At 40.4% G+C, this 17,156-nt stretch overlaps 1 protein-coding gene across 1 annotated transcript; it reads left to right on the forward strand.

The window, feature by feature from the left end:
* The first annotated feature begins 12,036 nt into the window (after positions 1-12,036).
* Positions 12,037-12,864, forward strand: LOC134204353 (uncharacterized). Its single transcript, XM_062679179.1, has one exon. The coding sequence runs from the start codon at positions 12,037-12,039 to the stop codon at positions 12,862-12,864; it is 828 nt and encodes a 275-aa protein (XP_062535163.1).
* The last annotated feature ends 4,292 nt before the right edge of the window (positions 12,865-17,156 follow it).

The following is a 17,156-nucleotide window of genomic DNA, read 5'->3' on the forward strand; positions in this document are numbered from 1 at the left end:
TGAATCCTCGATCTATACTTCAGTTAATCTGGCGCCTTCGAGAACAGGTGGTAAATTCCAACCTTTTTTCACTTGGATTAATCACGGAGTAGCAACCATTGACATGTACAGTCAGCCCAAGCCAAGCTAAGCTAGGCTAACTTCCCACTTCTTCCTTCTCATTTCTTACTTTCTTTTTCTCACATCTCACATCTCACTTCTCGTTTCTCATATTTCAATTCTCAATTTTCACTTCTTACTTCTCACCTCAATTCTCATATATCCCTTCTTGCTTCTCACTTCTCACATATAATTTCGCGTGGTGGGTGTTTCAGAGATACTGATTTTTGAAAAATAATATTTCCCCATAGAGAGACGAGCTCGGTGGTCTAGTGGCTACCGCTTCTGCCTGATAAGCAGGAGGTCGTGGGTTTAATTCCAGACTCGTCCCTTTCCTACTTTGTAATTCTATCCTAGTTCTTTCTGTGCTTCACGTTCTACCAAAACGATTCCTACTGTTATAACCTTCCATACTAACAATTCCAAAACCTCCCGTGGCACCTCTGCATCGTTGTCGTCGTCGTAGAGTTCTCTGCATCTTTCTTAAGTAGGTGTCCAACTAACCATCCTTCCCCTTCCTCAGCATTCGCAAGGACGTGGCCAGGACAGATCTCGACTTTTGGAAAGTGCATTGCTTCCATCTAAGAGATATTGATTCGTCCCAAATCAATATTTGTGGTAACGGATGAAAGTGATGCTACTCTCATACAATAGTCTTGGCTTGTACGACCTACGAATTGCTCAATGCTAATGCTAATGCTAATAATATTTCCCCATAGAGACACCGTGCCTGATGACCATTTAACCTAATGGCCCTCGGCCTTTAGTCTTCTTGCCCTTAGATACATTCATTCTGTTCTACAAGTATTCTAAGTACTTGAAACAGTGACCCATTCTCACCCCCATTTGACCCATTGTCATCCCCGACGACGGTACAATTAAAAATAAGTTATACATTATCGTGCTGCAATGAAAAGACTGAGCAAAATTCCTTCCTTTTTAAACTGATATTTAACGATTTGCGATTCTTTCATCTTAACCGTAAGATTTTCGTTCAATCCACTAAGATGAACAAACAACCATGCGGTCCCCATTATTTCTCATGTAATTGAGTCATTTTTACTATTCAGTTGTTTTGTCTAAGGCCCATTTTCGAAACATATTTTAAATGCGTTAGAAAGTGACAAAATATTGTTGTAGCTAGTTTTGTAAATTTTGCATCTGCACGTAGAAATGAATCGGTATTCTTGTTTATTTGGGTGAAGGTCATACGTCCTAGCAGATGATATTTTCGAGGAACTGTGAGTGTTGGTCGTCTAGAATTGACAAGTTTTGTATTTGTGACGAAAAGAAGAGCCTGTCTTATAATTATAGATCCACATTTTGTACTAAAAGTAAGAGAAACTGTTTAAATTTATCTGATAGAAAATCCTACGTCAAAAAAATAGGATGATTCAATAATAATCGCATTTCTGACGTTTTTACTAAATTTATGTCATATTTTTATTGCTCCCTAACTGCTGAAATAAAAATTACAATAATGAGAATTAAAGCTTTTGCACACAAATTTTATGTTTTCGAGTTTTATCGATGTTTGAATTCAAGCTGTCTTATATAATGTTCTATTCTTTTTGCTAACATGAAGAATATCCATTGAAATAAGAAAAAAAATCAACCATTTTTTATTCCTATGTTTTTGATAGAATGAAGCTATTAGATGAGCACAGGAAAAGTAATCCTCCTATCATCTGTAGTTTACTGGTAAATCATCAAAATACATTCCCAAGTGCTGCCTTCATTCTGCATCGTCAATTGACTTACGTAGGGATTTGCATAACAAAATATCACACATCAGTATACTTCTCTCCTGGTAGTGTAGTTTAGCATCCGCGAGAAAAAAAAATCGCGAGAATGTGCCGAAGTGAAAAGCTAACCGCCAGCAAAACTCATTTGCATCCAGCCAAGCCTCCACGGATTCTCATCATCAAATGGATATCATATAGCATCATCAACATATCGACACCCCTGCCGTGCCCGCGACGAAGATGATGATGCTAATAAAAGTCGCGTGGCGGCGGCGCCGGCGGCGTTGGTGTTCTCGATCGGTCGGGGCTTTTCTCTCAATTGCCCGCAAAAGAGCACATTTCTCGTGACGTCGTCGCCAAGGCGATGAGTGGACTTTGGAGTGCGCGATGAGCAAGAGCGCGTATCGCCGACACCGTCGTTGGCCGCAACTCGGTTATCCTCTGATAAAACTTTGTACACTCCGGGACTACCAGTACTGCCAACACTGTTGTGGGGATAGGGTGACTGTACAAGACAAGACAATCTAATTCTTTTTGTTTCTGTAACAATAGCACATATTGATTTGAGATGCTCTCATTTTTAATCACATGGGGATCAATCTTATGCGTTTTTGTATATTGTCTGTGGTAACGAATGTGAATCTACTTTTATACAACTGCCAAGACCTGAAACACATTCATCTTGAAATAGGAGTGGATATTTTGCTTACCTGTATTGCATTGCAAGTTTTTGTCCGAAAGCAGACCCACCTTACACGATAAAGTTTTTGTTTTTACCTCTAATACTTTTTTAAGTACCACTTTCAAGTTGAACTTTGCCAATTAAGACAAATCGTTCATTAATTTCCTAGAACTGCCACATGGCCTGGCCACCCTAAGCATGCTGCGGTATATGTATGTGCCATTATTCGATTATTTTTAATGAATTTGCGTACATTACGGGTGGGGCGATATGGTGTGTTCGGGGGGTTGGTTGGAAGTGGAGTGTGGCACGCGACACTTTGTACTGGTGGGAGAAGGTACTTACTACCGATCCGAGAAAACCTAGAAAGACAGGATGGTTGGGGGTGGCCAAAGCTTGCTACTGGATGGTGTCGGTGGTGCGTTACCAAGAAGTTGGTGGGTGGGGTTGGTCAGTATGCTGCTCCTGGAAGATGACACTTTCGGGGCACTCTGGGTGGCAGTCGACGTTGGTCTCCCGAGCGGTTAGGTTGCAAGTGTCCCCAAGTGGAATCCACGATAAAGCAGACACACAGTCAAAGTCATAATGTGATTAAGTGGTGGCTGTTCTATTCTTGATTGGTTCCTGCTGGACAAAGTTGATTGGTTTCTTATGCTTTCCGGTTACAGCCAGTTGATTGGTGATTGACGCACTGTGGGTGATCGGTGGATAAAGAGCCATGAATCGAGAAGATTAGCAGCCAAGAATGAATTATTGCCGACGATATTGCTCTGCTCAGTGCATTGAAGAATGTTGTGAATTGTAGCGGAAAAGCGATTCAAACTGCCTATTGAAGTCGGTTTCGGTGAACCAACAACGGTGATTGATTAGCATATGAATGCAATTAATAATAATTGCTTTGAACGAGTGTGCACAACAAGTGATTTGAGGCAGATACCATCGACGGCCTAAATGGTTTTGCATGGCACTTAATTGACCAAGATATGCAGAGCGATCGTGAATAAGTGACGACATTGGAGCTGTGCGAAGGAAGTGATCCGATTGGGTTGAGTTCTGGTAAGTGATATCCCATGTTTCTATATACACTGGATTTTTTTTATAGGCGATGCGTCCGTGCAAAAACAGAAACGTATTAAAAATAAATAAATATTGAAAACAATATTATGATGACGTTAACTCTTGATGATGTTTTTTAAGATAATAAGTCTTGTCACAAATAGGCTTGGAATTCGCGGATGTCCCTTGTGATTCGCCGCTATAACATGTTGAAAGATATTTTAAACCTATGAACGGATTTTTTGTTCATATTAAAAAAAATCTTCCGAAAGCTAAAAAAGCTATAAAAAGCTAAAACAAATTAAACAATTATTAGTTCACGGAAATTAAATATCCCATAACTAATTTGTTGGAGGAAGCGCTAAATAATATGTATAAAGAGCTCGAAAAATGCGGTTTGATAACATTTGTAAAGGATCTCGTGGAAAGATAATTTTTGATGTGTTTCGTCACTTCCGTGCATCAGATCCAATAGTATCTAGCTTCAGACATAATTATCCTCAACCGAAAAGCGACATTTTGTGAAAAGTGCAGGATTTACTTATCCTCGACGAGCGTGAGGGAACGGAACATACATTTGGGTCAAAGTTATCGAAACCTCTCCTTAAGCTGTTTGAAATACCATACGCCTCCATAATGATTGTCATATTGAAACATTCTTTTAGCTTTGGGGCTATGAATAATGACGATTATAGCTCTACTTCTCTATAACCATCGTTAACCATATCCTGTGTGCAGTACGTTATGTAATCTTCTCGAACCGTTTCGTCAGTAACTGCAGTATGAATTGTAAAAATTCGGGACCAATTTGCGATTTGGGCGTAACTTATTTTGTAAACAAACATTGGAAGGCGAATTCCTGCTAAAGCAAGCATTCCATGAGAAAATCACGGTATGGATCCGATGGATTAAGCTTTCCTCTACCAGATAAGGGAATTAGTTTTGGTTAAAAACGTTTGCATTCTCCGGAATTCATGAAACAATGTTTGTTTACAAAATAAGTTACGCCCAAATCGCTCCCGAATTCTGAAAAATAACATTTTTATTATTATTCACCACATATACTGCCGTGAATCGCATATCTGTTTTATCTTTACTGGGATTCTTATTCTCAAACATGCGATTCACGGTAGTACAGTACTAAACTTTTTTTTCCAACATTTGCAGTATGTTTTATATGCTTCAGAATAAAACTTGTTTCACCTGAATCGGTTCTAAATTGAGTGAACTACCGGAATTTAAAATTGAGTGGACAACAGGCATTAGAATCACCATATCTCTAAAATTGCACCGAAAATGCGTTCAAGAATCGAAATTTCATTCAGCAATCAAGAAATTTGGAAGAAATGTTATTCAAGGCGTAAGTAAATTATCACAAATCAAAAGCTGCAAAAAGAGCAACGGAAATGTGTGGAGCTACAGAAAAGCTATTGAATACAGTTTGTTAAAACGCCATCAATTTCGTATATAATATTGTTTTGAATTACTATCTTTTTTCGAAGTTAGATGTTCAAATAATGTAAACATAGTATATAATTCGATTTTTGAATCGTACATGGAACGAGTTTTGGATTAATAGAATAAAATATATATAACACATAGCCTATTTATAAAATGAACAGTTCTTATTTCGTTGAAGATCGTATTTTGAATGTGCACCATCTTGTTTCTAGGAAAAAAATGTCACCAATTGAGAAATACGTTTTGAAAAAAGCAATGCGATATTTGTCGTAGATATCAAAAATGACATACACTAGCTTCAGTCCTATTCATAAACTCTGTGCTGACTGCTTTTCGTTATTTGTTGTAGTTTTAACGAACATCAAAAACTACAGTTTGGATTCAGAATACTTAATTTAATTCAGTGGTAACATCCATACTTGCTTGAAGGGCTATACAGCTCCTTGATGAGCCTACGCCGAATGGAGTATCATACTCCACTGAACTCGATCCTAGGCCAATTGGCTTATTACTTGGCAATTGATCGCTTCCAGTCGCTTCCAGTCGCGTCCTCAGGTCTTCCTCTACTGCAAAATGCCATCGTGTACGCCACCTCCACGGAGCCTACGGCCCCTTCTGGGTTCTCTACTTGGATACTTGAGCGTCAGTACAGCGTCAATACACCTATGCCTTTCAGAGCTCCATAATCGTCAGTCCTGGGCGATGTTCCTCCAGTTTCCCCGAACGTTTAGGGTCCCCAGGTCCGACGTGCAGCCAGCGTGCTCGTGGCCTTCCACGAAGTCGCCGGTCTCTATCTGGTTCTCTGTTGAATATTGTTTTCGCTATTCTTTCTTCCGACATTCGTACTAAGTGACCAGCCCACTGAGGTCTGCCGTATTTTATACGATTCACAATATTTTCCGGGCACGTAGCCAGAACTTCGGACAGTAATCTGGTGAAGATGATTGTCGACAACGATCCGACGGGAACAAGAAGACGAGGTGTACAGCGGGCAAGGTGGATCGATCAGGTGGAGGACGATTTGCGGACCCTCGGACGCCAAGACTACGTGGTTGGCGAAGTGCAGCCATGAACCGTGCTGAATGAAAAAGACTTTTATGGATTGCACAGGCCACTCCAGCCTTATTCTGATAATAAATAAATAAATACTTTTCCTGAAAGCTCACCGGTCCGCCTCTTTTAACGTCCATGCTTCATGTCCATAAAGGGCCACTGGTAGAATCAGAGTTTTGTATAGAGCAAATTTCGTATCAGTCTGCATGTTGCGGGACCTAAGCCGGTTACATAATCCGTTAAAGACACTATTTGCAGCAGCAATACGTCTTATCACTTCACAGGAAACGTCATTGTCACAAGTCACAAGCGTTCCAAGGTAAACAAATTCTTCAACAACTTCAAACACATCCCCATCATGCACTACCTTAGCACCAACACCACTAGGTCTTTCTGTATCTCTACCTGCCACCATGTACTTTGTCTTGGTAGAGTTAATGTTTGAGCCTCTCCTCGCCGTCTCCCTCTTCAGTGGGACAAAAGCCTCCATTACACAGTGTTTTATTTCGTCATTTTCACGATCGAAATACAAAAACTCGAAAATTGTTGATTTTTGATATAGAGTTTATTCACAGAAGTTTCAAGATATTTAGGAGCGCATCTTTCGATAAAAACAGTTTGATGATTAATCCACCAGAATGAGATAGACACGAAGTGTCTTCCGCAAAGTTGTAGCAAATTGAAATACGAACAACTTTGCTGAACATGTCGAGTCTCTATCTCTTATATATAACAAATTTAAGACGTTTTATGTAAAAACCACTTCAAAATCATATTTTTTATTCTAACTCTTTCCATTGATTTTTCCCATTTTCCGTCTCTTCTACAAAGTTGTTAAGCAAGCGAAATAACATGTTTTTGCTGAACACTGTAACTTTCCATATCACATTCAACAAAAGTTATCTTTAAATTATACATATTTTTAAAGGTATTTCCACTTATAATTACTCCCTTAATTGAAAAAAGTCGCAAATTTCTTCGCGATATGCTGAAAGTCACTCATTTTATCTTCCTACTGACATTGAAAACTTTTGCCGACATTCTTGATTGATGTGTTGAAAACTTGTAAACCCATGAAAACTTATAATATTTGAATAACTTTGTTGTTTAAGAGAGAGGAAGTTACAATGGTCAGCAAAAACATTTATTTTTGCTGATTTGACAACTTTGTAGAAGAGACGGAAAATTTAAAAAATCATTGGAATTAGTTCTAGCTAAAATAATGTTTTAAGGGGTTTCGTCGTAACACACATAAAATGTTTGTTTGTCATATAAATTTTATAAAAAGTTTTATGGAAGTTGATGCCGATTACGAAAAGCCATGAACGCAACCCATTGCCAATAATACTTTTAGCAGCAGATATAGTAGCCACAGCTTGTAGATCACTGGAGAGTGTGGTGAATATTATAGGCAACTGCAAATGTACCTACAATCTCTCTAAATTTAAATCTCCCTTGCTCACAGTCGGGGACAATGTTATAGTACGTAGGCATACCATGTAGATCTATAGAGAAGAGTAAAGAGTTAGTATCGAAGAACCAATCGTCGAAGTCAGTTGGTTGCATGTCGCAGTCTAATAATTATTGTACCTTTCGTCGCCGGTTAAATATATCGACAAGTACCGAATAAAGTAGATAGTTTTACTTATAACGCATGTTGTATAGTTAGATACCTCGAAAGTGAAACCAGAAAACCAAATTCCCAACCCAACATTTGGTCCGAAACGAGCCGGATTTCGGAAAGCACGCGGCAAAAGTGAATCTGCATCGCATCATCGTATTGTTCGCTCGTCGCTGGACAAAAGAATACGGGCATCATCAAGTGCTGAAGTTGTTGCTGCTGGAAAGTGTATCACCACCGGGACGTATGCTGCTGAGGTACTGCTGCACTGCCCATGATCACATAGTTGACGTATAAGCCAAAATTACCAAAACACACATTTTTGCGGATATGGATTCTTCGTACGAATATACATATGCTCCATGAAAAAATATTTATGTTTTGTTCGGAAACATTCGAGTTATGGCGATAATTGTTTTAGGAAAAATGGTCATTTGATCGCATAAGTTGACGTACCTCCATTACCTGCTGCAATATGGAGCAAAAACCTGTCTCATATTTTTTCGACAGTCACAATCCACTTATTAAGCACAATATAGGTTTTCGTTTTACTATGTCGTATTTCAGGATTACTTTATAATTTGGGCGTAACTGATTTTGTAATCAAAAATTAATATGCAAGTTCCTGCTAAAGCAAGCATTTCTTGTGAAATCCACGGTATAATCCGACAAAATAAGCTTTCATCTATCGATATGTAGCTCTGGAGATAAACGTTTACATTCATTTGAATCAATAAAATAATGTTTGCTTGCTAAATTTGTCGCCAGAAGTTTTGATTTAAGACAATCGCGATCATTCAAAAGGGAGTATAATATAAAAAAAACAATGAAAAATCCATTAATTATGTAACGCAATGATTAGCCATTTGTGTCAAACTTTTTTCAGAAGCATATCAAAATTATGTATGGAAAATCACACTTATCTAATGTAGTAATTTATGGGTATTTTCTTAAAATGCATATCAGAACCAAAATCTAGCTTCATTTTTTGCGTGACAGGAGAGGTCTGCCGCTGAGGACTTAACACATAAGAATTAGTGCGTGTTAATTGGCTTTTTATTTGAACCTCAGCTTGATAATATAGGTATGTATATTTCGAGCACAATTACCATATATTCCACGACTGTTATTTTAGTTTTTACAATTGTAATGCAATTCTTATTCATGTTTTTCATTACCTTACCCGGACAGAAATGAATTATAAAACATGATATGGACTTTGATGTAAGATTCAAAAGGGCAGGTAAAAATATCAACAAAAAATGCACCGAAGTGTTATTTAAATATCTAGATGTGTTATGGATAAAAACAAACTAATAGCTCGAGATATTAATCACTTCTTCCAAAGACCATTAACTGATAACCTCATGATATTTCATAGCAAATTTGGATATTGTCGTCTGATATTTTGTGCTTTCATATCCTACATATGAATCAGGCCCATATATCATTTTGCAATCCAATCACGATTGATTTACTTCTAATCCTCGTCTACTCGGGTATTCTAAAATATGGATTGGAACCATTTTTGCTTAAAATTTGGTTGGAACGAGGGCTTCGGCCAATGCATGAAAACGGTAACTGCTTGCACACTTGTTACAGAACCATTCTAATGCTGTGATAGTGCAAAAATCCCCGTACGGTACTTATTAAATTCTTTGCTACATGAACTCTTCCACGCATAATTTTATCTTTACCACATAATTTTAATTTTCACGGAAAGAGCTATATGAAAAACCTTTCCTGGAAACTCGAACTTTTCAAAAGATTTCCCTTTTTCAATCAATAAATCGTTGGAACTAACTACAATTATTCTTTAGCGCAATATAACCAAACGTAGCAGCCTGGTTTTTACGCCATGTTATGGGAACAAACATTTCACAAAACGATTGTTTGATCGCATAAACTGTCGTATGCATATTTTGACCACTTCAATCAAAGGAATAATAATTAATTCCCCGCGGCCTTAAAATAACTACTATTATTGTCCATTTACACAGATTAGTTCATGTAATTTGTTGATTGATATGATGATTCGGGTAAAATCAATAAAAATGCGTTTTCCCAACATCGATGGTGCTGGTTGTTACGTCAACTATGAAATCATGGGCAGTGCTGTTGCTGTTGTGTTGCTGCCTGTGAGGCTGCGGAAGGACTGTGAGAAGTCAATTTCGAGGAGGAACGGAAAGGAAGTCGGAAAGGAATTCTGGATTTGTGCGCTGGAATCATCATCAACCAAAGGACAAAGCTAAGTAGTATCAAAGACGTGTGTCAGTGGGGTGGCTCTGCATTGCATGATCAGACCGCCATCGCAAATTATATTGATATCGAATGGTATGGCAAATAAATTACAGTACTGCTTGCATGTTCTCAATTCATGTGTGGGATTTTGATAATCAATTTTGCTGAATTAAAATTGTGGCTTGGGTGAATATTCTTCAATTTCGGTACAATTTCTTCCGTTGTTGGTGGTGAACGAAATTCTCGGGTTGCTAGTCCTGTCACATCGCGACGCTCGTTAGTCAAATCCGCGCGCAGTCAATGCAATACACTTGTAAGGTGGTACAGTGAGTGATAGTGAAAATGACGAAGAAAGATCTACGCATCCTGGTGAAGCAGGAACGTACGTTGCGACACTCGTTGGAAAACTTCAAACAGTTTATTGCCAACTACCAAGACGACCGCACATCCTTGGAACTAGAGCCATCAAAAGCAACCATTAAAACTCTAGGTCTCTCATGGGAACCTCGATCGGACTATTTTCGGTTCACTGTTCCTCAGTGGAGCAACTCTACTGAGATTAACAAGCGTATCATCTTGTCCGATTTTGCTCGTCTATTTGATCCCCTTGGATTAGTCGGACCAGTAGTTGTCCAAGCTAAGATATTTATTCAAAATCTCTGGAAACAGAAATGTTCTTGGAATGAAACTCTTGGCGAAGATCTCCAGCAATGGTGGATGGACTTCAGACACAACTTAGCTGATCTATCAACCCTGAAGGTTCCACGGTGGCTCGCTTTCGATAACAGTATCGTTTCGTTGGAAATCCATGGATTTTGTGACGCATCCGAGAAGGCCTATGGTGCGTGTATTTATCTTCGGTGCACTTCATTCGATGACCAGGTTACGGTTAACTTAATCACGGCCAAATCTAGAGTGGCACCACTCGATGATGTGCAGCGGAAAAGGAAGAAAATCAGCATACCAAGGTTGGAGCTATCATCTGCAGTTCTCCTGAGCCATGTCTACGAAAAGGTTGTCGACAGCTTACGGGTCAAGGCACAACCGTTCTTTTGGACAGACTCGACCATTGTGAAGTGCTGGCTGTCTTCAACTCCTTCCCGCTGGCAGATGTTTGTCGCTAATAGGGTCTCAGAAGTTCAGCATCTTACAAGAACAGGAACATGGAACCACATCTCCGGATCTGAAAACCCTGCAGATGTTATATCCAGGGAATGACACCAGAAAGGCTAGCAAATCATCACACCTGGTGGCACGGACCAGAATGGTTAAGGAATCCACGCAACTTTTGGCCAAAAGGAACTACGACGGATGCAGAAGAGTTGGATCAATCGTTATTGGAGAAAAAATCGACTATTGCCGTTCCCGTACAACTTCAAGTTCCCAACGATATCTTCAAACTGCGATCAAGCTTTTTGGCACTTGTTCGGATTGCGGCTTTATGCCGAAGATTCACCTACAACTGTAGCAACCCAGCAAGCAGAAGGAAAGGCTACCTATCGTATCAAGAACGTGAAGAAGCGACGCTGGCACTCGTACGCCTTGCTCAAAGCGACAGCTTCGCCGATGATAAGGAAGAAATATCATCGAGGGGACAAGTTTCTCCGTCGTTCAGGTTGAAATCTCTTCATCCTGCCCTAGTAAATGGAATACTCGTCGTTGGTGGTCGGCTTGAAAATGCGTCAGTCTCTCCAAGTAGAAAGCATCCTATAATTTTGGATAACCACCATCCGTTGTCATTGTTGATTGTAAAACACTATCATAGAAATCTCTTGCACGCAGGGCCGTAATTAATGATTGCCAGTATTCGTGGGCGGTTCTGGCCTCTTCGCCTGAAAAACTTATGCAGAAAGGTCGTTCATAGCTGCGTAAACTGTTTTCGCGTAAAACCAAAAGTCGAGGAGCAACTCATGGGTGATTTACCACTTGAGCGCGTAACTCCGGCTTCACCATTCGTTCGAGTAGGAGTGGACTATTGTGGTCCCTTCAAAATTCGCTTTCCTCATCGCAAAGCTGATATACGCATCTGTTATGTAGCTATTTTTATATGCTTGGTTACAAAAGCAGCGCACATCGAAATGGTATCCGACCAAACCACCGAAGGATTTATCGCGGCTCTTCGACGTTTAGTAGCTCGTCTTGGGCATCCAGAAATCCTAATGTGCGACAACGCAAGGTATTTCATCGGTGGTAAGCGAGAACTAGATCGACTGCGACGACGGCTCTTCAACTCACAAGCCTTCACAAGATCGATACCGCAAGCGGACGCACACGAGGGAATCCACTTCAAGTTCCTACCGCCGAGGTCGCCAAATTTTCGGGGCCTCTGGGAAGCGGCGGTGAAATCGATGAAGTTCCATCTCAAGAGAACTCTTGGGACAAGCATAGTAACGCCAGACGAGTTTTCGACGCTTTTATCGCAAATAGAAGCATGTCTGAACAGCCGTCCACTCACACCAGTGAGCAACGACCCAACGGATCTGGACATACTTACGCCAGGTCATTTCCTAATACATCGACCGATGACTGCAGTGCTCGAACCATCACTGAAGGACCTGAAAGAAAGCAGTTTGTCGAGGTGGCAAAGAGTTCAGTGCTACTTGCAAATTATCTGGAGAAAATGGTCCACATCGTATTTGTCTGATTTACAAAATCGCACTAAATGGATAGTCGAGAAGAAAAATCTTGCGGTCGACACGATGGTGTTGCTCAAGGACGAAAACCAGCCACCACTCCGGTGGCCACTTGGCCGAATCGTCGAGATACATCATGGAAATGATGGAAACGTACGCGTTGTTAAAGTGCGGACCCAAGACGGTCTGTACACTAGGGCCGTAAGTAAAATATGCGTCCTGCCGATTCAGGACAACGAGTCGCTCTTGACAAACAGTCAAGACGATCAATAGACGTTCGTTCAGCGGGTGCACAAGGGTGCGCCAGCGGAGGTCAAACGACCTCCGCGTACCAGATAAGTAATTTTTGTTTAAACTGATGATCAAAAAAGCCAAAGGAATGTTTGTACTCCATAGCTGTTCGTGTTCTTCGGCGGTCGCTGACCGCCATCTCTCCGATGTCACCAATGTCCGTACCTTCTACGTCCATGATACCTGGCTTGATGTCTTCCGCCCACGTAGCTACTGTACCGATGTCAACCCAGTTCGACCCACTCGCCTTGTGACCTGAATCATCGAATTTCATTCCATGCTGCTGAATTTTTATGATGTAGAGTGACCAGTATTCAGTGGAGGTCAAGGGACCTCCACGCACAGTTACGTTACCATTCAATTCTAAGTACTTCGAGAAAGCAACACTTCTGCTCATTGATAGGTTCACGTGGCACCAACTCATTCATGCAAGACGGGAAGAACTGAAGACATTGCAATACTGCCGAGCACACCCACGGGCAACCACTTAAGTAGGGATGTCACGCGAGGACTTTGAAGACAGCACCATCAACAACGTTCCATCAAAACGTTCACGTGTTACATGTGCAACGCATCGTCATCGGCGCAAGGTGCGCTCGTGGTGGCTCGAAGCCACCACTCCAGGGAAGTCGTTACATTGCATGTTTTTATTGAGTAAAAAAGCGCCTTTCATCTGATTCCAGAATTTGCTTCACCTCATCCGAGGTGGATGTCGTCTCGTTCGAGGGTAATGATACTGCACCTACTAAGCCGAAGGCCTCATCCGAGCCTCAATCGAAGAAGATTCTAACGGAGAAGAATTGTCCATACGCTTCATACAGTCCACCAACACCAACTTCAACAGTTCCAAAGATACGGAGCAAAATCGCAAACTATAGTTCAATGGAATTGATCATAAAATAGTGCATGGAACTCCAAACTGTATTGTTAAAATGAGTCGTTATCTACAATCATGTATGTACACATAATGTTATTAGAATAGTTTTGTCTGTAGTTAGCCAGAGTTTGATTTAGATGTTTGTTTAATGTTAGCTTTAAGTTGAAATTGCTAGTCATTTCAAGGCGGCCGGTAATGATGCCGATTACGAAAAGCCATGAACGCAACCCATTGCCAATAATACTTTTAGCAGCAGATATAGTAGCCACAGCTTGTAGATCACTGGAGAGTGTGGTGAATATTATAGGCAACTGCAAATATACCTACAATCTCTCTAAATTTAAATCTCCCTTGCTCACAGTCGGGGACAATGTTATAGTACGTAGGCATACCATGTAGATCTATAGAGAAGAGTAAAGAGTTAGTATCGAAGAACCAATCGTCGAAGTCAGTTGGTTGCATGTCGCAGTCTAATAATTATTGTACCTTTCGTCGCCGGTTAAATATATCGACAAGTACCGAATAAAGTAGATAGTTTTACTTATAACGCGTGTTGTATAGTTAGATACCTCGAAAGTGAAACCAGAAAACCAAATTCCCAACCCAACAGAAGTCATACAAACTTATAAGAAGCTATATAAAAGTTTGTCCTACAAATTAAAAAAAAAATCATAAATCAAAAATCATAATCATACGATTTTTATTTATTTACAATTTCATAAAAAACATATTAAAAAAATTAAAATGTCTGTTAGTATTCGTGTGATGTATAAAATACAATAAAACGTACACAGCACACATTTTGAAGCTTTTCGATTTGATTAAAACAGCTGAAACATCTGCTGCTGGTAAATTTTAGGAAAAGCGAGGAACTGATGCGTTGATCACTATATTTTTGGTATAACAAACTTAACATGTTTTATGTGGAAATCCTCTTAAAATATAACAACACAGCTTCGTGGATATTTTCACACAATCTGTTGACGTCGCCAGATCCGGTGGCATCTCCTATCCGCTCGTCCAGCTTCTAGTGGTACTGTTCAGCAACTCCTTCAACTGACAACTTACATCTATAACATCCAAAAAATGTCGTCCGTCAAGCACGTCTATGAGCAAGTGTCTCCACTCAGATGTTGCCAGGTGTGTTTGCGGATATTCTTACGTTCGAAGTAGCTACTGCTGATTGTCATCCCTCTATCAGCAGCAAAGGTTACAAGTCGCAGACCAAAATCGTTGGTAGCGGAATGAAGGCTTACCGTACCAATGACGCATTTGCATCCCCGATGACAATCCTTACATCGTGTGTTGGGCACTCTCCGTAGGCCTTATAAAGGCTCTCATAGAACTCATCCTTCACGATATCAGGCTTATCGTTCGTGGACGTAGATGCTTCATTCTCAACACGCAAATGCGGTCGCTTATCCACCGGCTAACACGCTTCATCTGCTTCCCGATCACCATGAAGCCATCTCCTCGTTTTGCTCTGTAACCGCTACTATAGGCGATGTGGTACTTGAATGAAGTGTTCGCTATGGGATCCACCACCCGGAATTCACGTTATCCAGTTCTGGGATACGGTATTTCCTGGATTGCTGCCACACTCACGCCAACCGTCTTCAGCTCGTTAGCCAGGAGCCCAACATCAATCTTTTTCCCTTCTTGGTAACTGTAGAATCTTCGGTAGACTACCTTTACAGGGTTGCGCTACCTACATCGCGTTAAAGGGTTGCCTTCTCGATGCTGACACGATGCAGCCTGATGCGCACAGTTTTGTTTAGAGTCCATCGCTGGCACTCGGACGATGATCAGCCGCGCCTAACATGGAGAACAGACGCTCGATCAGATTTGTGCCTCCGGAGAGGAGAAAATCCCTCCTTCCATGTCAGCATACCACCATAGTTCCCACCGGGGTTGGCTACCCGATCTTCCCTAAGGTTGCTCGCATCCCGATCAGCGCCACGAGGAGATAGGGATAGGAGTTACTGGTCCTTAGCCTCTTATAAGGACCGCGAAATGGGGTCTATTTTATTCCTTCAGGTACACAAAGTACCAATGGTACGCTTTACCCAGCATTTTCCGTGCCTTCCGGGTTCTCTACACCTCTACACCGCCAGCTTTATGCCCACTTTCCCTTTGTATCTTTTTCTCAATGTTGAAGAATTGGCTGTTGAAGTTCTCAAATTCGTTTTAGATGAAGAAATTCTAATGAATTGCTAAAAGTTGCAGCATTTCTGATGAGGAAATTGATAAGAAAATTATTTAGGGTTTTTTTTATATTTTTTTTATAAGGGTATATATTGCAACCCTGTTTTTAGGTCATTGTAGATTTAAGGATAGGGGCCCTCCTTAGCCGTGCGGTAAGACGCGCGGCTACAAAGCAAGACCATGCTGAGGGTGGCTGGGTTCGATTTCCGGTGCCGGTCTAGGCAATTTTCGGATTGGAAATTGTCTTGACTTCCCTGGGCATAAAAGTATCATCGTGTTAGCCTCATGATATACAAATGCAAAAATGGTAACCTGGCTTAGCAACCTCGCAGTTAATAACTGTGGAAGTGCTTAATGAACACTAAACTGCGAGGCGGCTCTGTCCCAGTGTGGGGATGTAATGCCAATAAGAAGAAGAAGAAGATTTAAGGATGCTCCGAATTTTACACATTTTTGATATCCCATTTTATTTACAGATTCTAAAGCTGATTTAAATCCTTTCGGGTCAAATCATTGTCATGAATCAAATTTTTCAGAATATTTTCAGATCATTCAAATGCTCCAGATTCCTAAGATTTCTGCGTTATCCAAAATATGAAAAATAAACTTAACCTTTGTTGGCCCTTAAGAATGTCTAGCTTTATCAATAACAATAAGCTTTGTATTTATGAATACACTGCTAATATAGAAAATTAAGCAAGGATACAGATCGTCTTTGTTGCGAAACGTTTTGATGCTGGCATGAAAAGTTATTACGAATCAACAGAATCGTGGGAAATTCAATTTAACGTGTAAAAGACTAACATCAATATCAATAATGAGCATTTCTGTTTTCTTTATAATTTCGTTTACAACAGTCAGATCGTTTCGCAACAACCACTGGCTTTCAGCTTAAAGATAATGTATAGACGGGAGCTTGGCAGAAGGAAGGTCGTGTGATATGTGCCATCACAAATATTGCCCTCCGCTCGCTTTCAAATCGACTTCTATAAAAACATTCTTCATGCCTGCCGTATCCTAACGGAACTATCAATTCTATATTTTCGCCTCTAATTCTATCATGAACATGTACGTCCAAGTTTGAAAGATGATATTAGCATTTCCATATCATTGTATAGACTTTATTTAAAGAGTTAATGGACCACCTCATGAAACATTCTTTCACGTAAGTGGCGATTTCCATAGCAGTTTC

Source organism: Armigeres subalbatus, unplaced genomic scaffold, assembly GCF_024139115.2.
Source record: "Armigeres subalbatus isolate Guangzhou_Male unplaced genomic scaffold, GZ_Asu_2 Contig527, whole genome shotgun sequence".
In the NCBI taxonomy this organism is placed as follows: domain Eukaryota; kingdom Metazoa; phylum Arthropoda; class Insecta; order Diptera; family Culicidae; genus Armigeres; species Armigeres subalbatus.